General features: G+C 42.3%; 1 protein-coding gene across 4 annotated transcripts in view; it reads right to left on the minus strand.

The window, feature by feature from the left end:
- The window catches only part of LOC133760110 (myomegalin-like), a 228,226-nt gene that overhangs the window by 110,720 nt on the left and 91,152 nt on the right, over positions 1-26,354 (minus strand). For all 4 annotated transcript variants that reach the window (XM_062192092.1, XM_062192085.1, XM_062192090.1 and 1 more), the window contains exon 5: positions 1,548-1,624. In XM_062192092.1, the coding sequence (XP_062048076.1) occupies positions 1,548-1,624 (77 nt within the window). The remainder of the gene's footprint in view (positions 1-1,547; positions 1,625-26,354) is intronic.

Consider the following 26,354-nt stretch of genomic DNA (forward strand, 5'->3'; position numbering starts at 1 on the left):
ATGCACAATTATTATTAATTTTTCTAAAATCAGCCCACATAATGCCTTAGCATTTAGTGATGCCAGGATACTGTGTACACTTGAGTATGGTTCTGAGAATTCTGATCTTGTTGGCTTATCACCACGAATGAAGAAATACTGTAGACACAGAAGAAATTCCAGATCACATTGAATGGATACTTATCCCAGGACATTGAAAATATTTTAATAATACTTGGCATTTAAAACTAAGACTTTAAAAATTATAAAAGTAACCAGTTTAACAATACTAAAGGATATGAAAATAATCAAGTGTTCTCCCTACCATGAACTATTATCTTACTCCCCTGGCATAAGCAATGTTAGAGAGTTTGGTGTGCAATCCTCCAGTTTTTCCCTATGCATAAGCAAACGAACAGCATTCACACAGAGAATTGTCCATCTTTACCGAAAAGGGGTTTAAACTGTAAACATCACTCAGCATTCGTCCTCCTTATTTAATCGAAGACTTCCCATAATAATATAGATAACTCATTCTTTTACTTATTGTATATATAGTTTACATATTGTATAACCATTCCCCCAGATGAAATCTCTCCAACCATTGCCCTATGGATAGTTGCTTCTCGTTTTTTTCATTACAAGTAATGATGAAGTAAACATCCTATCCATGTATCCTTTCACACTAGTACTTGAATTTACAAGGAACAGAGTCCTTCCAAGGACCATCTGAACAAAGGAAATGCTTGCTTTTTACTTCAGTAGGTAGGGTCACATACAAAAGCCACATACAAAAATGTCCTAATTCAGACTCTTACCAGTAGTATGAGTGTGCAGCCACTTTCACCCAACATTATGTCAGCCCTTAGTATTACCAGAAGATTAATTGATAATCTCTGAAAAAGTTATCTGCATTTTTTTCTTTCTACTAAAAGGGAAAGCATTCATTGTTTCCTGATCAGTTGATCACTTTTTAGCAAGAAGTTTATAATCTTAGATCTAGTAGATTTACCAATCTGTTGCAAGGTCCATCTGACTTAGTAATAGAAAACTCGAGGGAAAGAAAGCACATGAAAATCCACTGTTTCTGGGCCAGCATTGTGACATAGTGGATAAAGTCACTGCCTGCGTCACTGGCACCCCATATGGGTGCCAGTTCGAGTGCCAGCTGCTCTACTTCCCATCCAGCTCCTTGCTAATGTGCCTGGGAAAGCCACAGAAGATGGCCCAAGTCCTTGGGCTCCTGCACCCATGTAGGAGACCTGGAAGAAGCTCCTGGCTCTTGGCTTATGCCTGACCCAACCCTAGGCCATTGCAGCCATTTTGGGGAGTAAACCAACAGAAGGAAGATCTCTCTCTCCCTCTCCCTCTCCCTCTTTCTAACTCTGCCTCTTAAATAAATAAACAAATATTCAAAAAAGAAAGAAAATCCAATTTCAGTTACCGAATTGGAAATAGCATTCAAACGTCAGAGATAAGGTTAAGGAACTTAGTTCCACATCTACTTCTCTCAGAGTGGTGAGCCAGACTCTAGGAAGCATCGGGGCTCCTCTTGTTCAGACACTCACCATGTTTTATCCAGATGCTGCTTCTTGTCCTGGAGTTCTCGTTTCAGGCTCTCCACTTCAACCTTCAGCTCGATGTTCTGAAAACCATAAAGGGATTCATCATCAGCATCTGCCTCAGAGCCTCCATCCCGGAATCGGGTTCCTACTTGAGTGGCATTGGCTCACAGCTTTTCCTGTCATCTCAGCCCACTTCAGGCATAATAAATATGGATCCACATGGCTCAGCAGCCCAGCAAAGATGAATGCACTGTCCAACTTCAGGATTTCTGCTGAGCTACCCACCCATTCTCCCACCTCACTGTCCCTGGATGATGAACACTGTCCACACCTATTTGCTCTCTGAGGCACTGCAGAACAGAGCGCATATTAAATCAAGTTTTCTTACCAACCTAAGTCTTTTCTCCAAAACCAAATTGCTGGATCACTATATAGAATTATATTTGTAATATACCTGAGAATTTCATTAATTAAATAAGTTATATTGTGAATGTTCTTGAAATCAACAACTTTGTGTTTATCATAAAATTGGATTTTGATAATTTGGGTTTACTTAAGGTGAGATGGGACTCAAATTATAAATCTATACAGGAAATAATTTTTATTAAAAAGAACAGCAACAAAATTTGGCAGACAGAAAAGGAAATAAAAACATCCCAAGAGAAGTAAAGTATGAAAAACAGATTTGATGAAATGTGTATGATGTGTCTGGTTCAGGTTAAGTGAACCGTGTGGTGAGAAGCAGGAAAATAGTTTTCAGCTAGCGTGTGAAACTTATGCAAGGAAGACTGGATAATAATCAGTAGAGGTCAAGCACTCATCAGAGAACTTTAGGCAAAATACTGCCATGATCAAGTCTGTGCTGAGGAAGAAACATATGGTAGATTTGAAGAAGACAAATGAGTTAGGAGGCACTTGACCAAAATACAGATATGGGACTGAGAGGCCAAGGAAGTGTAGGGGGAAATACTCCAAAGACATTTCTGAGGCTGACTTGTGAGATTCAGATTAGAGGGAGGGCAAAGACAATGCTGTGATTTCTGACATGTGAATGGGGATGTCACTATTAACAGAACAGAAAGAGAGGCACAGGTTGTGAGGGAACCCAAGGAGGAGTGCATAAGTATTAGGTGAGGGATTATTTCAGCTTCGAGCCTACATACAGATAAATTAGTCCCTTCCTTGATGAAGTCCATGACACAGGATTAAGCAGAAAGAAGGTTATTAATGAAAAAAGTAAAGAAGTCATTAGATCAGAGGTTGACAAACTGATCGAAGGTACAGAGGCTGAAGTATGGGAAGGTGTGTTGCAGAGACTTGCCAGTACAAAGGATTCATTCTACTATCACCATGCAACAACCCCCACTACTGAGATTTCTAGGAGTCCAAGGGCACGTGCTACACCTGGCTATCACCTGCCTTACCAGCAAAGGCATCTCAAGTGTACTTTCTCATACAGAGTGGTAGAAGCAAGAATAATAAATGGGGAAAGCAGATACATTGTTTAGGCATTTAAGAGTTTCTTAAAATTAAAGAATTTTTTATCTTGAAGGCAGTTAGTTTCAAGGTATTTTTTATTATCTTGGTAATAAGTCTCTAGCTGACATACTGAAAGGAATGCTTGCTCCTCTGATAAGGCAACAGTAGGTGATTTTGGCTCAAGTTAGAACATAGGCTGACGTCAAAGAGTTTAGAGTGCCTTAATTTCCTCAAGGCTTACATTACAGCATTTAAGAAGAGAGTCTTTTAATGGCTTCCTTTGAAACTCAGTTCAATTTGTATTTGAGATAAGCAACAAATATTTTTATTATTAAAAAATGTTCCTTGCAATATTTGGAATATACTTCTTTTTAAGGTTTTATTTATTTATTTGAAAGGCAGAATCAAAAAGGGGGGGAGGGGTGGAGAGAGAGAGAGATGTCAATCTTCCATAAACTGGTTCACTCCCCCAAATGGCCGCAACAGCCAGAGCTGGGCCAGGTGGAAGCCAAGAGCTAGGCGTTCCTTCTGGGTCTCCCACAGAGGGGCAGAGGCCCAAGGATCTAGGCCATCCTCTACTGCTTTTCCAGGCACATCAGAGGGGGCTGAATTAGCAGTGGAGCAGCTGAGACTCGAATTGGTGCCCGTATAGGATGTCAGTGCTGCAGGTGGTGGCTTAACCTGCTGCACCATAATACTGGCCCCGTTATTTGGGACATACTTATACCAAAACAGTGTTTGCTGTCTATCTTAACTTCAAGTTGAATGTAGCATTTTGTTTAGAAATGCTATGATCAAAAGATTAACAACTGGTAGTGAAGCATATTTCATTTTTGTATGAAATTTTCAATTCCACAGCCTTGTACTGTAACAACTATTCTTCTACTTGATCAATCAGTGAAATCAAGGATTTAATGAACAGCTTCTCCATCCCCAACTCTGTGCTCAGTACTAAAAGTAATATTGTGTTATAATAAGAAACGGTCCCGGCCGGCGCCGTGGCTCAACAGGCTAATCCTCCGCCTTATGGCGCCGGCACACTGGGTTCTAGTGCCAGTTGGGGCGCCGGATTCTATCCCGGTTGCCCCTCTTCCAGGCCAGCTCTCTGCTATGGCCCAGGAAGGCAGTGGAGGATGGCCCAAGTCCTTGGGCCCAGCACCCGCATGGGAGATCAGGAGAAGCACCTGGCTCCTGCCTTCGGATCAGCGCGATGCGCCGGCCGCGGCAGCCATTGAAGGGACCCTGAACCAATGGCAAAGGAAGACCTTTCTCTCTGTCTCTCTCTCACTATCCACTCTGCCTGTCAAAAATAAAATATATATATATAATTATTAACATGTTAATATAATTTGCAATTATAATCATCAACAGCAGCAGCATTGACATAAGGACAGTGGTTTGTTTTCCATGAGACCATAATATTTCAACGTGATTCAGTACTCAGCATATGATGCTAAGAAAAAGGACTTCTAAGCTTGTTATTTCTCCACCAACTGATTCACTTGTAAATCTTGGGTAAAATTCTGCTGTTTCTCCACCTGGAAAGTGACAAAAGCTGAGTGAAAAGTGATTCAATCCTCATCTGAAAGAAAATATAATTAATAATTATGAACTGTTATTATCAATGATATTCCTTATACTTGGCTAAATTATTGAATCAGAAAAGTCCAGACACTTTGCTAAGCCTCCTCAAATAAGTCAAAAATGCTTGAGCAGATTAAAAAAAAATCTCATGTCAGAAAACACGTGAGGCTTCAAATGACTGGAGCTGCACAAACATGTGTGGCTAGTTCTCAATCTCAGACAAAGGGGACAGATGGAAAAACAGTGACTTCTCTGGGCTTCAGCATCATATCCACTCAGACAGACAGTAGGGTTTAGGGAGTCTCACACAGAACTGCTAAAACAGCTTCCATGTAACACACGGAATCTTTATCAGGTGTAAACTGATCAACAGAAGATCCCTGGAGAAGTCTCTTCCTATCATTTTTGCATGCAAAATCCTTAAATATTTAACTAAGAACAAACAAAAAGCAGGTTTAAGAACCAGTGCAAAGCCAGAGAGGCTGCAATTCAATCACAGCTGAGCACTCACCTGCTACAGGGCCTCAGGCAGGTTATCTAATCACTGTGAGCTCAGCTTTCTCACAGGAATAGGATGGTTACTTTATTTTTATTAGGAAGCAAGCAATGTCTATTTCACAAGAGGTAGTGTGAGATAGTATGTACAACACACCCAGAACACTGCTTTACACACAGTTTTTCAACAACTATTGTTCAGTGTACCTTCATGCCTAGACTAGTTTACTGTCAGAAATGTCCATTCTAGTAGGAAGAGTACTTAATTAAAAAGAGAAGAAAAAGGAAAGATGTACGTTGTATAGGCTCTATCCATTTTAAATCCTAGTTGAGAAAATGAAGTCAACACTTGGATTAATGTGGCAAAAAATTCACAGCTTTGAAGACCTTAGCATATATCTGTTCAGGTTTCTCATTGTAAAGACAAGGAAATTAAAGGGTTTCCTCTAAGGTGAAAACAATAACCCAAACCAACACTGTGCTTTTGCTTCTTGGTTTCATCAGAGACACTGGCTTAGGAAATACTGCCCAGTTTTGCCTGGTCTAGCAGAATGTGATGTTAGTGAATTAGACAATGTGCTACATGTACTTAATTCTTTTTTGAACCAATATATGCAGGCAGTAAGTATAGTGCTCAAGAAAATAGGCCCTGGATGCAAGAAAGGGGCTTGGTAAATCACTTACCCCTTGCAAGTGTCCATTTTGTCATGCACAAAGGCAATTATAGTAGTACCAACTCATGCAGATATTAAGGAAATCAAATGAAATAAGGCACAAACAGCAGGTTACATGGTGCCTGGCACACAGCAAGCTACTATTATTATATTCATAGCTACTATTGTCTATAAAAGCAACAATGTACCCTCTCTGTCTAGGATAGCTGAAGTTCTCAGTCACAATCACATATGAGTATTAAAAAGTAATACTACTGGGTCAGCATTTTGGCACAGCAGGTTAAGCCATCCTTTGCAATGCTAACATCCCATATTTCAGCACTAGTTCAAGTCTAGGCTACTCCACTTCTGATCCAGCTCCCTGCTAATGAGCCTGGGAAAACAGGTGAAGATGGCCCAGGTACTCAGGCTCCTGGTACCCACATGGGAGACCCAAATGAAGTTTCTGGCTCCTTGCTTTGGGCTGGCGCAGCCCTGGCTATTGGAGCCAGGTGGTGAACAAACCAGCAGATGGAACATTCTCCATCTCTCTCTCTCTCTCTCTCTCTCTCTCTCTCTCTCTCCTTACCTCCCTACCTCTCTACCTCCCTACCTCCCTCCCTCTCTGCCTTTTGAATAAATATATTTTTCAAAATAAATTTTTAATATAATATTATGTAACAGAAAGGAAAGAAAATTATTATACTAAATATAGAATATCCCAGGCACCTACACACAAATATACATCTCTCCTGAACATACTTTGTTCAATCCTTTTGAGGTAAGTAAAAAAAATCAGTAACAAAGAGGGAAAGGGGGAAGAACTGACAGACCAAAAAAAAGTAAAATGGCTTCTCTGGGCTCTAGTGTTATGTCTATTCAAATGGGCAATAAAGTTTGAGTCTCACACAGAAGTGCTAAAATAGCTTCATCCTTCATCTCCCGAAGATTAGATCCTACATCTACAATCAATTACTTCAGAGAGTCAAAGTCATTTCATAGGTGATACAAAATCTTACCACATGGAAATTCGAGTGCAAACCAGTTAACAGAATCAAACTCGAAGCCTTTTGCAAGTTCTATTGGCAGAAAAATCACTGCACAGTTTTTCACATTTAACTATTCTCCATTAGTAAATATTCACATATATAAATTGTAAATTCTAAGTACAACTGAAGTGAATCTCCAATTAACTGTGTTTGTTTAGCCTATCATCAAATCTTGTCAGTTCTTTGTCAAGGTGTCTAAAATTTATGCCCTCAAGGAAGTGGGGCTGGGGAGGAGAGTGCCTCTTTTTCTGCGTGTCCCCACAATATATCAGTCATTTCATCATATGATGCTGACTAGTACCCATTATATTAACTAGGTCAGGAGTGTGAGCTGTCTCCCACATAAAACCATTGTCCCACAAGATGTTTCTAGGAGTTGGGAAGGAGAAGTTTAAACTGAAAGTGTGTAGTCACAGCCAGGGAGTGTTAAGGCTCTGATTTTTACATGCCCTGTCCTCCACACTTACCAACACTCTTAGTGTTCAAAGGGACTTTGAAACTCCTACGGAGAATAATGAAGATGTCTAACATGTGTTTATTTATTTTAAAGATTTATTTTATTTATTTGAAAGGCAGAATTACACACACACAAACACACACACACACAGAGAGAGAGAGAGAGAGAAATAAAGACAGAGAGAGATCTTCCATCTGCTGGTTCACTCCCCAAATGGCTGCAATGGCTAGGGCTGGGTCAAGCCGAAGCCCAGAGCCAAGAACTTCCTCCAGGTCTCCCACGTAGGTAGCAGGGGCACAAACATTTGGACCATCTTTCATTGCTTTCCTGGACATCAGCAGAGAGCTGGATCAGAAGCGGAGCAGCTGGAACTCAAACCAGTGCCCATATGGGGTGCCGGTGCCGCAACAGGGAGATTTGACCCGCTATACCACAATGCTGGCCCCTCCTTTCCTTTTTTTTCTTTTTCTCTTTTTCTTTCTTTTTTTTTTTTTTTTTTTTTTTTTTTTAGATTTTTGCTTATTTGTTTGAAAGTCAGAGATACAGAGAGAGGGAGAGACAGAGAGAAATCTTCCATCTGCTGGTTCACTCCCCAGATTAATACATTAAAATACTGGTGTGTACTCATACACTGAATTGCACACTGTAAATGGGCGAGTTGTAATGGTATGTGAATTATATTGCAGTAAAGCTGTTATAAGAGTGTTTCAAAATGCATTAAGAAGTTATAATATTTATAATTAAACTATAGCAATCACTGCCTAGGCACTTTGAACAGTATCTGGTACATACTGGAGAACATTAGCGTTATACCTGACCACAGAACAAAACTCTGCGCTGTCTTTGAGATTCTCTAAAAGAGATTCTAACCAGATGTTTCAAAATCTCTTTTCAATATTGTACTTTCTTTGTAGCCTCCTGGTTACCACCCTGTTAGATAACACTTCCTTCTCACTTCAGGGTAAATAGTTTCACAAATACTGCCCAGTTATGTTCTCCCCAGCCTTAGCCTTTCTGCCATTTACATTTTTCCTAATGCATATTTCTGATTATTTCATTTTCTTTACTCAAAAAGCTTCATTTTCAATGAAATATTACACAACTGAGCCTGACAAGAGTCTATTCAAAACGTGACCTCAATCGACCTACCCAGCTCTCTCTGTCACTCTCTGCCAGCCTAGCTGGATTTCCCAAACACGCCCTGTGTGTTCTTGGTGCCTCATCACTGCTCTCTTTCAGCACCATCACTAAATTCCATGGCCTTTATGAAGTCTTTATTTAGTATCTTATGCCTTTGACTTTATGATTTTTCATTCTATCCTTTTTTATACTTCAACATTGACATGCCATATAATCCTTTATATTTCTGAAAGTCTAATTTCCTCCTTGACATTACAAACTCTCTAAGAGCAGAGTTAATCACGGTGTGGTGAGACTAGCCAGGTGTGCTGGTCTCAAGCGTCTGCCTCTCAGTTCTGAGAGGCCAGGACAGGAATTTCAGGCTAGGGAGACATAGATTCAAATGCCTTTCTGCCACTTCCCGGCTTGGGACCTTTCTTGTGTAAGTTACTTCATCACTTAGAACCAAATTTTCACATGGACAACATAGGTATTTTTTTAAATGACCTTGAAGGACCTTGAGGGAAATAGTGAACCTATGTAAAGTACCCGGTCAGGTGCCTGATTTAAATAACACAGCTGTGACTCATCTGAGGCCTTCACAGTACCTTGTACCTATGTATGTAATAAAAGCATTGAGTGAGCAAGCCAACAAATGAACAGACTAGAGGCCAGCACTGTAACATGAGGGGTTAAGCCAACACCTGCATTGCAGCATCCCCTATGAGTGCCGGTTTGAGTCTCAACTGCTCCATGTCTGAGCCAGCTGGCACAAGTAGGAAAGAAGACAGAGAAATAAAGATGAGTTTAAAGAGGAACCTTCAACTTCTTTAACTGGGCTGCCTGGAGTAATAAGAGCAGCTCTCTCACTTCACCTCTTCCCATCTTTTCAGACTCTAGCTCTCACATTGCCTCATCCCACTCTTCCTCTCCCTTTCACCTGCTCACCTCACCGGGCTTGAACTGGATGGACCCTTCTGATCTGACTCAGGACAGGAAGACATCCGTCATGACCTGGTCGCTTTTTTTTTTTTTTTTTAAACAACCAGTTCTGAGTGATGTTAACGTGAAGGGCTCATTCCTAAGAGCCCACCACCCTCCTCCAAACACAAGGGCTTTTACTGACTGAGAAATCCACCATGTAAGTGTCCTTGAAGGCCACCAAGGCTTTGCCTGGGCTGCTCTCTGCCTGTGATGCCGTTGCTCCTCTTTCTAAACCCGCTCTTCAGCAAGGTTCAGCACAAACAGGAGCTCCTCCAGGAAACTTCCCCCACCCTGAATCAGAACTAATCCTTTCTCTTTACTCCAACTGCACTTAGTTTACTTCAATATGACTGTACTTTAATAGATTGTTCTGAAGGTACAAAGGGTACTATCGTAATTATAATTATAGTACTCTATAATGACCCCTATAATAATTCACAGTCATCCGATGTCCATCTAGTCCAGTGCTCACTTACTTTGCCCTGCGTTAGTTGCAAGAATGTCTGGTTTCCCCTCCAGCTTTTAGTGTCTAAAAAAGTACTTTGCCTTCAACAGCTCCCAGTATAAGTTTATAATATAAACACAATTGTTTGTCTTAAATTGTGGACTTAAACATCTGTTGTGCATTTAACTTCACACTTCTGCACTCATGTGTGGATGTTTGAACTAATCTGCAAGTTCTCTGCGAGAACCATGCCTTATGTTAGAGCATAAGCCCTCACTGTCCACTGCTGGCGGCAGGCCTCAAAGAAATAAACAAGAGAAGAAATCCTGACAGCCCATCAGCACACATTCACTGATAAAATCAGCAAGTAAAGTATTTATTGGAGAGTAAAGGTTGCCAAAACCAAAGTGTTTTTCTTGGCATCAAGTTCTTGACCTCAAGGGGCTCTGAGTGTAATAAGAGACAAGTTAGGGTCATTGAGTGCAGAAAACAGACACCGCCCCTTTGTAAGACAGTGAGAAACCAGCCAGAGAGAAGAAGGCCTTCCACAAAAGAGTCTTTATATGGGACCAAAAACAACACAGCTGAACGCCACTCTAATCAATTCTGTAAATGAAAGGAATTCAGAAAGAAGTAGTTTAACAGGAAGAAGAGCCTCCAAGTCTTGCGAGGGGATCCTCACACGTCCCTAATATTCACCCAGAGTGAAAAGTAATGGGTTTTGTTTTACAGTCTTTTCCTTTTGAAATGATATCCCTTCTAGGAAAAGAGTAGTTTATAAGTACGTTTTGTATGTAGAGTAATTTTCTTTTCCAGGCTTCTCTGATACCAATGGAGCAAGGCCAAAACTGTATGAAACAGGATTAAGCCTACTTATTTTCCTAGGGATCCTACCTGTGCTGGTCAAGAGACAATGAACTGGTCCCTTACATGATCCCTAGAAGTGTGTTTTTGTAGCTTCCAAATGAGTTCTTTTGTAGACAAAGTTTCTCCCATTCACTAAGTTCTAGAGCAGCAATGGAAACCTGGGGCTCGAGATAGCTGGCTATGTCACTGACTAGCCATGTGACCTCAGACTAGTCAACCCTAAAGCTCTGCATTTCTATCCAGACAATTAACTTCAGTCAGAGCCCCTCTCTCCCGCCCTTCAGAGCTGTAATACTGTTTGCATTGCTCATATTCTTCATGGATGTGAGACATCTTGCCAGAGGTGTTCAAGTGCAAAACATTAGGTTTTTAAGACTACTGTGGAGTGGAGGAAAGACTTAATTCAGAGATGCAATCCCTAGTGTCTCCCGTTGCCAGGGAAAGTTAGCAGGGCAGTGTCCTCAGCCTCAGTAACCAGAACACAATGCAAGGCCAGGGCACTCTTCTGCCAGAGCCTGCCTTAGTGTCCAGTTCCCCAAACAGATGGGAAAAAAAAAACATGAAGTGGAAAAGTTTTAGTTTAAACAATATGAGGATCCACATCCAAACGGCAAAACTCTGTTCAAGTCCCTGTGTCAAGGCCAACCTCTGTCAGCCCCTAGCAGGGGCCTGGAAGTTATACCATTCCTTCTCCATCCCAGTGTACCTTATGAAATGAACACAGACACCTACAACCAAGTAAGCAGAGAGGGCAGATGAGTTCTAAGGAGATTGGGTGTTCGGATGGACACAGCTAGAGTGAGTGTGTGTGTGTGTGTGTGTAAGAGAGAGAGAGAGTATTCATTGGACAGAATAGCTGACTTGTAAGATGGTAGCATTTGTTTTATCAAATATTTAGTGAATACCTAATTTATATGTGCAAGGCATTCTAATAGGTATTGGAAAGAATCAGACAGACACAATCACAGTCCTCAGAGAATTTACATCCTCCGGGGGTAATTAAACAGTTGTTTATAGTAGACTATAGTACACAAGAGTCAATAGCTGTGTGGAAATGCACACAGGTGGCAGATATAAATAGCAAACAGACACACAAATCAATGCAGGTCCACTGTATAACTGCTAGATTTAGCTTCCAAAGAAACACTTGTAGACCCAAGTCAAGAAATATCATACCTTGGTTTGCTCTTCTTCTCAGAGTCCCAGTTTTAGTCTTTTAGGGAACAGGTATATAAAAGTAAATCTGAAACTACAGTACTGCTAAGGGAAAACAAAGAAGCCAGTACTTAGAGCAGTGTCGTATGATACAATGCAAAGTGTACGCTTTAAAACTCTCCCACATTCTTAGGTTGAACCATGTGGAAACGCAGGTACTCAACCGTTTTTTGTTTGTTTGTTTGTTTGTTTTACAGTTTTATAGAAATCATTCTCTGTATTCCACAGGTAAATCACTTTGACCTAAATTTCAGTTTCTTGACCTGTTAATTTCAGGACATTAAGAAAATATAAATGAAAATACCTGATATATAGCAGGTGTTCAATCAATGTTAGTTTCCCCAAAGGTAGTAGATGCAGGAATTATTAGGAGAGGGAGCTGAGCTTGGGAACCCAAGAAAAAACAGATTAAAATGAGGTTTCTTTGGAATTTGATAGTGGCTGTATATATATGGGTATGTACATGGGGGTGAGGAGTATATGGGAAATCTCTAGACCCTGTGCTCAATTTTGCTATGAACCTAAAATTGCTCTGAAAAATAAAGCCTATTTTTAAAAAATGAGATGGTTTGTTTGTTTTATTTAGACTCTGAATAAAGGGCTCCCAAGATACATGCTGTCTTGCTGTTCACACTGACCTCCAAGTAAACCCTTCTCAGTGTGTCACGAGTTATTCATTCCCTAGGGTCACTCTGTTAGAATCTTGGTTGAATCCCAGAAGCCTCTGTGTATCTGGCCCAACTGAGCAGGCAAGTGAGCAAACATACACACAAATACCAATGACCTCAGTGGCTCTCCCCCCACCACCCCCAGGACATTCTTCAGCAGCACAAATCTCTTTCACTTGGCTGGAGCCTCTCTGTTCACAAATAGGCCTTGCTGAGCTTAATTTAGCAAAGTGCAGGCTCCCTACAAAAGCCAGGGGTGAGACTGGAGCCCCTGCAATCCCCAGGACACCTTGCATGGAGACAACAACCCAGCCCCGCTAAAGGAGCTGGAAGGGATGCCCCAAATGATTTGTTTCTCTCAGCTGTTTAGGAACTGGAGGTCGTGGAAAGCATCCTTTGCTTTCCTTGACTTCTCACACAAGGAAGCATGTACAGAACTGGGAATTAAGTAAGAATTTACTTCAGAGTCTAAGAACCATCCGAATTTTTCTATAGACAAATTGGAGCAGCAGGAAACCTCTGGCTGACTGCATATCTAAAAATTTCTGTGACATCTACCATGATCTGTTATTTAGCCCCAAATTCTGCTTCCAATCCTGGATTGACATTTACTTTGATGTATTCTCCAAAAGAGGATGAAGCCACTCACTGGTGTCCTGCAAAGTCTGGGACAGATCTTTTATGGATTTGTTTAGACAATACACTGGGTTCTAAGTTCTATCATCTGGCAATCACTCCTTCCTTGGATGTCTAGCTGTGTCCTGATGCCAGGTCCTATGACCAGGCAACTCTTCTAAAGCCATGCTTCTGTTCTGGACAAGGGACAGAACTCACCATGCGACCATACAGCTGAGCCATCTAGGATGGCAGGCATGAGCCACATGTGGCTAAAAAAACCCTTGAATTGTGACAAGTCCAAAGTGAAATCTGCTCTAAGGGCTTCAGAGACTTACTACACATTGGATTTCACAACAAAAGAATAGAAAATCTCAATAATAATTTTTAAATGTTGATTTCATGTTGAAACAACATATTCCTAATACATTACTAACATTATTTCTTTTTACCTTTTTTTAATGTGAACACCAGAAAATGTTCTATTACTTGTGTGGCTTGCATTATATTTCTGTTGAACAGCATTCTTCTATTAAGACACATTAGGAAAAAGATGTGCTTGCTTCAAGTACACTACCTGAAGACCTGTTCTAACCTGTATCACAGTTAATCCTGTGGTGTAACAGCACCTGAGAGTGTTTTGTGACTTTACGGTATCATCATCCATCAAAATACAGAAGTGACTCCAGCTAATTATAAGTGAAACAAAACCACCCAGGACGTGCTAAGAGGCACTACACCAAACCGGAGTCAGCAGCACAGTAGTGTTCAAACTATATTCAGACACTACACTGCAAGTTAATGAGAGCAAAGTCTCCCTCTGTCTTCTTACCAGTGCATCCTCATTGGTAGCACAGTTCTCATATATAAAAGCTAATTATCTATTTGCCAAATGAAGGGATATTGCTCGAAGTGAAAACACAGCCCACTTGAAAACACTGTCAAGATTTTCTTCTTTCTACTCAGTTTCTTTCATAAATGTGTTTGCTCCCTACATCCACCAGCCCATCTTGGAGAAACTGCTCTGTTATGGGAAGAGCCAGAGGTGAAAATAAAGTGCTCTAAAACCAGAAGCTCCGGGGAGAGCAGATAGCCAGGGATGGGAAGCAGGTTCCTCTTCTGCCTTTTCTGGACAGATGAGCCCCATCTGCAACTTGTATGGTATCTGCAAGCATCAGCACAAATTTGCTGAATTGTTATTATGGGCTCAACAATACTGATGTTAAAGGCTATGGAGGAAATCTGGGATCAAGCCAGCCTACAAGGCATTTATAACCAAGGAGAGATTGTAAAAATGTATACGTGGAAAGATAATTGCCACCAGAGATTAAATAGTATTCATGAAATGATGTATTAGAACTACAATTGTGGGGCCAGTGCTGTGGCACAGTGGATAAAGCTGATGTCTCTGATGCCAGCATCCCATGTCAGCACTGGTTCATGTCCTGGAAGTAATGATGAGTAAAAGCCCAGCCAAGCACACGGAATCTAAGCTGAACTCTGAAAAATAAGTAGGGTTTGGATCTGTAAAGAGAAAAGATACAGGTATTCCAGGTGTGAACATGGATGTGTCAGCAGGATTAAGAACACAGGAAGGACAGTAACTTACTCTAAGAATCTGTTTGAAGACATACATTGGGGAATAAAGCTTGTTTCCTACCTCACTAGGAATACTGAAACAACCAGAATAAAACCCTGACAGTCTTCTGCCACCATATCTATCCATCTACCAGCATCTGGCTCTTTCCACTTACAGCCATAGATCAACTGCCCATGCTTCCATCTAATGCCAAACTCCCACTTAAACATTAAGTCCTATTTTCTCTCCCTCTCAAAAACAACATGCAGTCCCCTTTCATCAGTCTTTCACTTACTACTGAAAAGTTCTGTTGGCATATGAACATGCTATTATTCATCTATCTTTACATAAAAATCCTCTGTGAAGAGGCCAGCATTTTCACGAAGTAGGTTAATCTACCACCCCATAGGGTGCTGGTTCATATTCCAGCTGCTCCATTTCCAATCTAGCTCCCTGCGAATGTGCCTGGGAAAGCAGTGGAGAATGGCCCAAGTACTTGGGCCCCTGCCACCCACGTGGGGGTACCTGGAGAAAACCCTTTATCCTTGTTTTGACCTGGCCCAGCCCTATGGGACCATTTGGGGAGTGAACCAGCAGGTGAAAGATCTCTTTCTCTTTTACTCTCTCTCTCTTTTCTTGCCCCCTCTTTGTAACTCTGCCTTTCAAATAAATAAATACATCTTTTTGAAAAGTCCTCCATGGACTCCACACCCTTACCAGTTTCTGTCCCATGTCTTTACTCTGCTTTTAAACACTTCCTCAATGTAATGATCCATGCTCATGGGCTCTGATTCTTCTACTCTCATTTGTTTTGAAACCCACTGCATTCAAGTTTTTGCCCTCACTACTCCACACTATACCCCTATTCTGATCAAGATCACTGATGACATGCACGTTGTTAAAATCCAAAGGTCCATTCTTAGTCATATTACTCACGCTATCAGCAGCATTTCAAAAGGGTGATCCCTCCCTCTTTCATGATACATTTTCTTTACTTGCCTTCCCAGACTTCAGACTCTTGGTCTTCCTTCTACTTTGCACACTTGTTTCTTTGTCACTTTGGCTGGTTCTTCCTCTTTTCCCCAAACTATTAGTGTTAGAGTGACCCAGGCTTCTCTTTGGTCCTTTATCTTCCTCCTTGGTAGGTTTCACTTCTTTGGTGACCTCATACAGTCTCATGACTCTCAAATTTTTATCTCCAATCACACTCTTTCTTCAGAACTTCAGACTTGTATACTCCACTGGTAACATGACATTGCCACATTCGACATCGAACAAATATCTCAAACATAAAATGTCCAAAATTGAACTCATACTCTGTACCCTCAGACTACTCCATCTGCAGCCTTCACCTACCCCAGCTACTCTTTGGTGACTTCCCATGTCACTTAGAGTAAAAACTAAAGTGTTTAAGATTATACAAGAACCTACCAGATTTTCACCAGCCTATTACCTCAGGGGCTTCCTCTCCTACTCTACAAGCATCCCTACCCTTTCTACGCTGTTTTAGCCACAAAGTTCTTCCTGCTGTTTCTCTGGATCCAATATCCTCCCCCCAGTTATCTGTTAGGCTAATTTCTTCATCTCCTTCAAGTGGTTGTCTTAAAATCACTTTCCATGGCATAACCACTTTGGAAAACATTTTGATAATATTTTATAATTAAATATGTGCTTTTATATGACCTAACATTTCTACCACTGGCTATGTATTTACCCAAGAGAAACAGAACAAAGACTTATATATGAATATTCATAGCAGCCTCCTTCATAATAGCCAGTCACCAGACACAACCCATATGTTCATCCACAAGTGAATGGAAAAACAAATTGTGTTATATTCAAATAATAGAATACTATTCAGCAATGAAAACAAACACAATGCTGATAAAAACATGGATGAATCTCAAAATCAGTATGCTAAGTGAAAGAAACCAGATGCCACAGTCCATACTGTAGAATTTTATTTACACTAAGCTCTAGTATAGACAAAACTCATCTACAAACAGAAAACAGATTGATGATTTCCTGTAAGTAGAGTGTGAGAGGAATGGCACCAATGGGACATATGATAACTTTTCTTGGGTGATGGAAATATTTTATATCTTGATGGTGTGATGATTGTTACATGGTTGTGTACGTTTGCTGAAAATCATCAAATAGGACACCTAATTAAGTTCATTTAAACAAAAAGATGAAAGGGAAAACAAAAACAACAAAGGAAGTGGCAATGCAAATATCTGAGTGCAAAGGATGAGTAAGGAGCTCAGCATGGAGACTACCAATCTAGGATACCCTGGCCAGCTTGGAGGGTTACTAATTCTGTGACGGTAACCCAGGAACAAATCATCCTCCAGGGATCACTCTCATGTTTATTTACTTCCCTTTCCATCCCATCTCTGGAAGAAAAAAAAAGTAGGAGATAGTGTGTGGACAGATTGTCACGTGGCTCCCAGGAATCCCTTGCTCCTATGTTCCTGTTTGTGAGAAATCCTCTCCCTGTGGGCATGGGTGGGACCTATGAGACTAGCTTCTAACTAAAAGCATATGGCAAAGGGGATGGAATGTCACAGCTGTGATTTAAATATATATAATTTTTAATCTGAGAGGCAGAGAGAAACACACACGCGCGCGCACACACACACACAGAGTGTGAGAGGAGAGAGAAAACTCCCATCCCACTAGTTCATTCCCCAAATGTTCACAGTGTCCAGGGCTGGGCCAGGCACTGGAGGAGGGAGATGGGGATGCATTCCAGGTCTCCAATGTGTTAAGTTCTGAGATTCTGTCTTGCTAGCACAGTTGCTGGAGAGCTTGTCTTGCTGACTTGAAGTGGCCACATGGCGGGAAGCCCATATGAAAAGAAATAGTGGGTGGCTTCAAGGAACTCCAAGTGGCTTCTAGCCAACATATACCAAGAAATCAGGGCCCCAGTCTTACCACTGCAAGGAAATGCAATTTGCTGACAATCTGAGAGAGCTCAGAACCAGATTTTTTTCCAGTAAACCTTCTAAATGAGAACACAGTCTGGCCACCACTTTGGTTGTAGTTTGATAAGACATGAAACAGAGAACCTAGCTGAGCTGTGCCTAGATTCCTGACTCTCATACCGTGACTTAACAGAAGTGTGTATGTGTGTGTGTCGTGTGTGTGTGTGTTAAATTATTTTCTAAATATGGCTTCCCTTGAACTCTTCCTAGCCACTTGTTCTCCACCCATATTTTTGACCCCTACCCTGTTCTACTGTTTCCTTTTTCCCAAGATAATTTTTCCATTCCAACATTTTTCATACTTTATCATTTATAATATTTATTGCTTATTGTTACTCATGATAGGATATAAGTTCCATGAGGGCAGGAATTCTTGAATAGATAGAATAGAATCTGGATGGTAATGTGGACTCAATATATACTTTTAAGTACATATTATATTATATTTAGGGTTTTTTTTTTTTAATTTTTGACAAGCACAGTGGACAGTGAGAGAGAGAGAGACAGAGAAAGGTCTTCCTTTGCCGTTGGTTCACCCTCCAATGGCCGCCGTGGCGCACCATGCTGATCTGAAGGCAGGAGCCAGGTGCTTCTCCTGGTCTCCCATGTGGGTGCAGGGCCCAAGCACTTGGGCCATCCTCCACTGCACTCCCAGGCCACAGCAGAGAGCAGGCCTGGAAGAGGGGCAACCGGGACAGAATCTGGTGCCCTGACCAGGACTAGAACCCGGTGTGCCGGTGCCGCAAGGCGGAGGATTAGCCTGTTGAGCCACAGTGCTGGCCAATATATATTTAGGTTTAAACTAACATCTTACCCTCAGCAGGGATGGAAAGTAGGTAATTACCACAGGTCACATACTGAGAATTCATGTACCTAAAACCCACTATTAGATCACCTCTGAGCCTGTTTTTCTCAATGTGAAAAATCCCTCTTCTAGGGCCCTTTCTCATAAGCCTCATTTTCTAAATTTTAGTTTGGTTTCAACAATTTCCTATTTCCTCTGAATTTCTGGAGTTCTTTAACAGACTCAGCCCAGACTCAGCAGTATAGGGAGATAAGGGTAGCCCAGGTATTATTCCACTCCACATGGCAATTTGCACCTGTTTCACAAATAAAAATGAGGTCAGCACCACCTCTTACTGCTGATCAGCAAGGAGACAATTGCTAACTCTTCCAGCCACAACCTTGGTGAAAGCCACTGTGAAAACAGATACTGCTTTCTCCCTTTGTTTCAGAGACCTAACACCTGCAGTTATTCACTGAAAAACACCATTTGCATCTGAAAGAGTGACTAAATTCTACAGAATGTTCCAAGACCTTGTTTATTAACTGCAGAATGAGGTCGTGTAGCTTCTGGGATACTAGGTACACTCCTTGAGGCTATTTTCGGCTAATTTGGTTAGAAAGGGGGATAAGACACTCAATTCATATGGCTATCATGTGATTGATACTAAGCATGCATGCTATAGTGCCTGGCTCATAGCAAACACAACCTGGATTTCTTCTCCCACAGGATTTATTTATTTATTTATTATTTCTTTTGAGAGGCAGAGTTACAGAGAGAGGGGGAGACAGAGGGAAAAGTCTTCCATCCACTGGCTTACTCCCCTGGAACTGTGCCAGGCCGGAGCCAGGAGCCAGGAGCTACTTCCAGGTCTCCCACAAGGGTACAGGGGCCCAAGCACTTGAGCCATCTTCTACTGCTTTCCCAGGCCACAGCAGAGAGCTGGATCAGAAGAGGGACACAAACTGGTGCCCACTGGGATGCTGGCGTCACAATGCCTACCCTACCCGCAGGGTTAAATAGGAAGCATTTAGCATTTAGCATTGACTTGCCATGTGATTGAGAGAACTGGGGAAAAGGGTATGGAGGATATGGGGCAAGGAAGGATGGAAAGAGCCCAAGAGTTGAGAGAATACTAACAGCAGTAGGTGGGGCAAGACTTGGGTCTAGAAACCTCTCCTTGAGGTAAGTAGCTACAAAGGATAGAAGACATTTAGGGCTGTCCCCCACCCCAACTCCTACCCTTGGCATCTTATCTGAAGGTCTCTGGGCACTGTGAAAGACTCTGGTCCCAAGAATAAGCAGAGAAAACAGAAGAGGAGACAGGAAACAGAGAAAGTAGAAGCTGGCAGTTGAGGGCCAAATAAAAATTCTGAAGTTGAATTCATTTCTAATTGATATCATCACTCTCTACTTACACAATTCATGCAAGCCCCTTTATGTGGCCCCTGTGGAACTCCTCTGCTCCCACCCCCAGCTCTGCAGAAGATGGCAGGGACTGGTTCCTACTATCCTGACTCTGAGTTCTCTGAGGTTCCAAATGGATTGGCAGCAAGCTCCCGCAGACCGGAAGGGGCTGGAGGGAAAGAATAAGGCTCGGCATGGATACTGCTCTCCACCTCCAAGGGACTGCTCCTCTGAGCCCCAGACGTTCGATGCCTTCATTGTTGATATCTGTGCAGGGAAGACCCTGGCTTCTAGCTCTGAGCCCAGTAGTTCCTGATTTGGGAGCAGAGGGATGACAACATACCCTGCTGTCACTGATTGAGTAAGTGCTAGATGGGCAAAGCCAGAAGACACTCAACTTAACTGGAGAGAGCCAGGACAGAAAGGTCTCATGGAACCTCTGAGAGTCACAGCTACCCGTCTGGCCTCAGGTAGGTGGGAGACTTGCGAGGAGAAAGGGACATGGAAGGAATGGCTTACTTCCAGCTTTCTACCAGTGCCTAGACGCTCCTTCCGCAGTCATCCGTCACAGGCTTCTCACTGCAGCCTCCCCCACGCACTCAGGGACTTAGAGGAGGAGTTCCCCTCCCCAAGCCTAGATGTGGGCCTTCGCAGGCCCTGTGTGCTTGAAGAGGTAGCTGTTAGCCCTTCAGGGCAGCAGGGCTAACATGAGGTTGGGGGATGAAAAGGCGGCATTAACAAAACAGCTTGTGCCTTTCATTCACTCCTAACCTCTTCCAGCCAAGTTCCCAAATAGCAGGGCTGGTAACTGCCCAGTGTGGGCCCAAGTCTCTTCTGAAGTTGCTTGGCAAAAAGCCACCTGCCTATCACATAGCTCTCCACAGAACGGCATGTACCGAGGCAGACCATCGCTTCGGTGTGTGGGTGGATTAGCTGCTATTTAACACGATAGGGCCGGCCCCTTTCAAGTCTGGACCAGCCCCCACTGAGTCTTCTCCGGTACAATGGAGCCTCATTTCTCTGCACGGTTGTTGAATACGCTTAGATGAGATGGCAAAGGCCAGCGCAGGAAGCAGAGCAAAGAGAAAACACAAAATGCTCACGGTGGCTTTTGAAAACACCGATGAAACTCCCAGAGAGGAACTAAATATTTTCTTTTGGCAGCAGGCACAGGGTACAGAATCATTTATCTGTGAATTACTCTGGCTCCTGCTGTATAAATGTTCTGTTTTAGGCAAGAAATGCAACGGGGAAGGAAAAAAACAACTTCCAACAAGCACATACATTTCTGGAATTGTTCTTTAAGAGCAAAGTCATGATAAGCAGCCTGGACAGGCAGTTAGGCCACTGGGATGCTATCTCGGCTTGACCTCTAATTTGCTGTCTGACCTTAGGCAAATGACTTTGTCATTAGTGGAGGAATTATAGAGATGATCTTCAAGATCCTCTCTAGCTCTACACACAGATTCTGTGTTTTTATTTATCTCCCTTCAGGTGAAAGTAAGTCTCTTTCTCAGCTACCCAAATGCAGATCCAAGGAGAATTTTGCCCCACTCCTCTTGTCTGGGAAAAACCTGTTGATTAACCCCAACACAAACACATTTGCTCTTTTAACATATCCTGTACCCTGAGCAAAAATGGAATCTTCCAAAAAACACATTAAAAATACCCCATCCATACCCACTTTGCTACTGCAAAAAAGTGAACTCATTCAGTCGGGAAAGCTGCTTCGGGCACTGAATGCTTACAGAACCTCAGCTTTTCCCTAGTAACTGTGCTAATTATAACTCCAGCTGCCTGGTAACAGCACTAGGTTTTCCCGACACTGGCTGGCAGTTCTGAAGCCATGTCACTTCTGCTGGCACCACCCATCCCAGAAGCCAACAGAGACAGAAGTGGAGAGACTGAGCTGGGGGAAGGAGGGGAAAACAGTCAAAGAGGTCATCCAGAATCAGGGAACTTCAGAGCTGGGATGGGGTTCAGTGTCAAGACTGGTTCAGCCCACTCATTTTGAACCCAGAGACCAGCGGCCTACAAAATGTGTCTGTCTTAGCCAGGAGCCTGGCAGTCTTCCTGAGTCCTCTCCTTCAATTCTCTTATCCCAATCAGTCTCATAGATATTTAACCTCTTAAAATTTTCAAAGATCGGTTCCCTCCCCCTCTATTCCTTTGTAAAGACTCCCATCTTCCTTTGCTTAGTGGGTCTCTTCAGACTTCCCACTCATCTTACCTGTCTGTCTTCCCTCAACAGAGGAATCTAGTGTGCTCTCTGTGGTTTAAAGCCCAGCACTGGCTCCTTAGCATCCTCACACTAGAATGCCACAAAGCACCTTGCCCTGCAAGCCCTTCAGGCTCATTTTGTGCTCCTTAACTCAGCAACACAAAATCACTTAGAATGTTATTCACAAGTCCTTTGGTTCTTTGCCCCTAGGCTTCTGCCTATGGCAAAAACCCTCCCTTCCACTCTATCCATTGACTGGCTAAGGTTTATTTATCTTTGAAGACAACGCTCAGAAGTTATTTCCTCAAGGCATCCTTTGAAGAGTTTCCTTCCATCTGGTCTATCCATTTGGGATGAGAGGCCACATTTGACTGCCTTTATATTTTGTATATAACGCTACTACCACCTCTTACCACACTCTGCTACCTGGGTTGGACTCATCTCTGAATCCTCATCTTGCAGCCTGTTATTTGAAATCCGTAGTGGGCACCAGTGAATGAATGGGTAAAATCAAAGCTCTCCATGCTCTGCCCCTTACTGACCTATCCAGCCCCAGCACCCTCACCCACCCCCACCCTGGGACCACATGTTCTAGCCACACCGAACGACCAGGAAGATGACCAGACACACAACACTTCTCATGCTTCTGTGCCTTTCATATAAGGGGTCTTCAAAAAGTTCACGGAAAATGCATATTATAAGAAACTACACATGGAATTCAATTTCTGTATCAAAATAAGTCTTTTAATTTTCTTAAGATTATATTTATTTATTTGCGAGGCATAGTTACAGAGAGAGAGAGATAGACATCTTCGATCTGCTTATTTACTCCCTAAACCACCACAATGGCCAGGGCTGGGTCAATCTGAAGCCAGGAGCCAGGAGCTTCCTCTGGGTCTCCCACATGGGTACAGGGGCCTAAGCACTTGGGCCATCTTCCACTGCTTTCCCAGGCCATAAGCAGAGAGCTAGATCGGAAGAGAAACATCCAAGACAAGTCCCTCCCTGCCCTATATTCTGTTTCTTCTCTTTGAAATGCCTTTCCCCATTCCTTTAAAGGTTTATTTGGGGCCTGAGACACCTGCCATCCCATATCAGCACTGGTTCTAGTCCCAGCTGCTCTACTTCTGATCCAACTCCCTGCTAATGGGCCTGGGAAAGCAGCAGAAGATGGCTCAAGTTGTTGGTCCCCTGCTACACGCTGAAGATCCGGAAGGCTCTTAGCTTAGTTGTGGCCATCTAAGAATGAACCAGCACGTGGATGATCTCTTTCTCTCCCTTTCTCTGTAACTCTGCCTTTGAAGCAAAAAATGAATATTTTTAAAAAGATATTTGATTTCAACTATACACAACTGAACAAGACTTTACTGGTAGGTTTTATTGCTCTTAGTACTATAAAACAATTTGTACATACCTCTATGGTAGCCCTTATGATACCATTTAAATTTGATGACATCATTGTCCACCAGCATCTAGTACAACAGCAAGCATATGGTAAATAATCAATAGATATTTGACTGAATACATGAATGCATGTGTGCAAATATGAATAAATGAATGGGGTTGGCACTGTGGCGTAGTGGGTTAAAGCCCTGGCATGAAGCGCCGGCATTCCATATGGGCGCTGGTTCTAGTCCCAGCTGCTCCTCTTCTGATCCGGCTCTCTGCTATGGCCTGAGATAGCAGTAAAAGATGGCCCAAGTCCTTGGGCCCCTGTACCTGTGTGGGAGACCAGGAAGAAGCTCCTGGCTCATGGCTCCTGGCTCCTGGCTTTTGATCGGCTCAGCTCCGGCTATTGCAGCCATCTGGGGAGTGAACTAGCAGATGGAAGACCTCTTTCTGTCTCTACCTCTCTCTGTAATTCTTTCTTTCAAATAAATAAAACAAATCTTTAAAAAAAAATGAATGGCCACAGTGATATTTCAAATGAGGAAAATATTTGATACAGGAATTTAGCATGCTTATCCCTTTAATTGTAGCAAGCTCCTCTTTTTTTTTTTTTTTTTTAAGATTTATTTATTTATTTGAGTGGCAGAGTCATAGGCAAAGAGAGAGAGAGACAGAAGGAAAGGTCTTCCATCTGCTGGTTCACTCCCCTAATGGTCACAACAACCATAGCTAGGCCAATCCAAAGCCAGGAGCCAGGAGCTTCCTTTGGGTCTCCCACATGGGTGCAGGAGCCCAAGACGTTCCAGGCCATCAACCGGGAGCTGGATCAGAAGTGGAGCAGCCAGGACTTGAACTGGTGCCACAGGTGGATGTGGTGGAATGAAAAGGCCATGCCAAGATGGCCACTGGCAAGTCAGCATCAGTTACTCAGAAATGGCTTCAGAAACCACCTGGCAATGGAGCCTGCCTGGCAACAGGCTGTGATTGGTTAGGGCATAAACCATCCCTTGACCAAATTGGCTGCCTCTGCTATATAAGCTGCTTTACCAACTGAAATAAACGAGTCTACAGGCTACTCACCTCTGGCCTGCTTTCACCCAACTCCCAGTGTCTGTGTGGTGACTCCACGCCTCTTGCCCCCACCGTGTTCCTCCTCTCAGAATGAATCCAAAGCAACAGGTGGAGGCTTAACCAACCACGCCACAGCACCAGCCCCAGTAAGCTACTTCTATCAGGGTGTAAACCTGGATATAAATAACTAATAAAAAGGAGTGGCTTTGTAATGAAGCATTGAGAAGTATACTATGCAGATATTTTAAGGTGATAATTGAAAATGGATTAGAATTAAGTTAGGCTCCAGAATTTAATTTGGAATTAGTTTCCCAATGACTAAAAGAAAACAATTTTAAGCATTCAAGGAAAAAATATTCTTCTCAATGGGAAAGTATCATGAATTCTAATTCTAGCTCTTTTTAAAATGAGAAAGTTACATTAGCAAAAACAGGAAATAAGGTTTTGGTTATGTTCAATGAGTTCTATAATTTTTTTTAAAAAAATTTATTTATTAATTTGAAAGGCAGAGTTACAGAAAGAGAGGGAGAATCAGAGAAAGAGAAATATCTTCCATCTTCTGATTCACTCCCCCAAATGGCCACAACGGCCCACCAGGGGCTGTTGCAGGTCAAAGCCAGGAGTCAGGAACTCCATCTGGGTCTCCCAAGAGAATGGCAAGGGCTCAAGCACTTGAGCCTTGTTTCGCTGCTTTCCCAAGCACATTAGCAATGAGCTGGATTGGAAGTTGAGCAGCCAGGACTTCAACCACCGCTCATATGGGATACCAGCATTGCAGTCCATGGCTTAACCTGTTACACCACAATCCTGGCCCCCAGGTATTCTATTATTTTTAAAGTAACTGTGACAGATATGAAAATATTTGGTTTCTAAAAAAGAACTGTTGTAAAATATATGCAACATAAAAATTTCCAGGGAGCCAGTGCTGTGGAACAGTGGATTAAGCTGTCACCTGCAGTGCTGGCATCCCATATGGCTTGCTGGTTCATGTCCCAGTTGCTCCATTTCCAATCTGGCTCCCTGCTAATATGCCTTGTAATGCAGTGGAAGATGGCTCAAGTCCTTGGGCCCCTGGACCCACGTGGAAGACAGGGATGAAGCTCTTAGCTCCTGGCTTTGGCCTGGCTCAGCCCTGGCCATTGCAGTCATTTGGGGGAGCTAACCAACAGATGGAAGATCTCTCTCTCTCTCTCTCTTTCTCCTTCTCTATCTATAACTCTGCCTTTCAAATAAATAAATCTATTTAAAATTTTTCTATTTCAACTATTTTTAAGTTTATGATGTTGTTGCATCAAGTACATTTATATTGTGGTGCAATTATCAGCATCATTTATCTCCAGAACTTTTTCTCCAACTGAAACTGTGCAATTGAACACTACCTCTCCATTCCTTCCTCCCCAACACACCCATTGGCAATCTCCACTTTACTTTCTGAATTTATTATTTGACTACTCTAGGTACCTTATATAAGTAGAATCATCTGACATTTGCCCTTTTATGATTAGCTTCCCTTGACAAAATGCCCTCTAGGTTCATCCACATTAGAGCTTATGTCAGAAGTTCCTTTTTTTTAAGGCTAACTTGCATTCCACTGTATGTATACTCCACATTTTATTTAGCCATTCATCTATTAATGGATTCATTTCTATTTAAGTCACCGTTTTCACTTCTTTTGGATATACCCAAAATAAAATTGTTGGATTCTTTGTTAATTCCATTTTTTAATCTTTATTATAGTTTTT

The sequence above is a fragment of the Lepus europaeus genome, chromosome 5 (genome assembly GCF_033115175.1).
Source record: "Lepus europaeus isolate LE1 chromosome 5, mLepTim1.pri, whole genome shotgun sequence".
Lineage (NCBI taxonomy): Eukaryota > Metazoa > Chordata > Mammalia > Lagomorpha > Leporidae > Lepus > Lepus europaeus.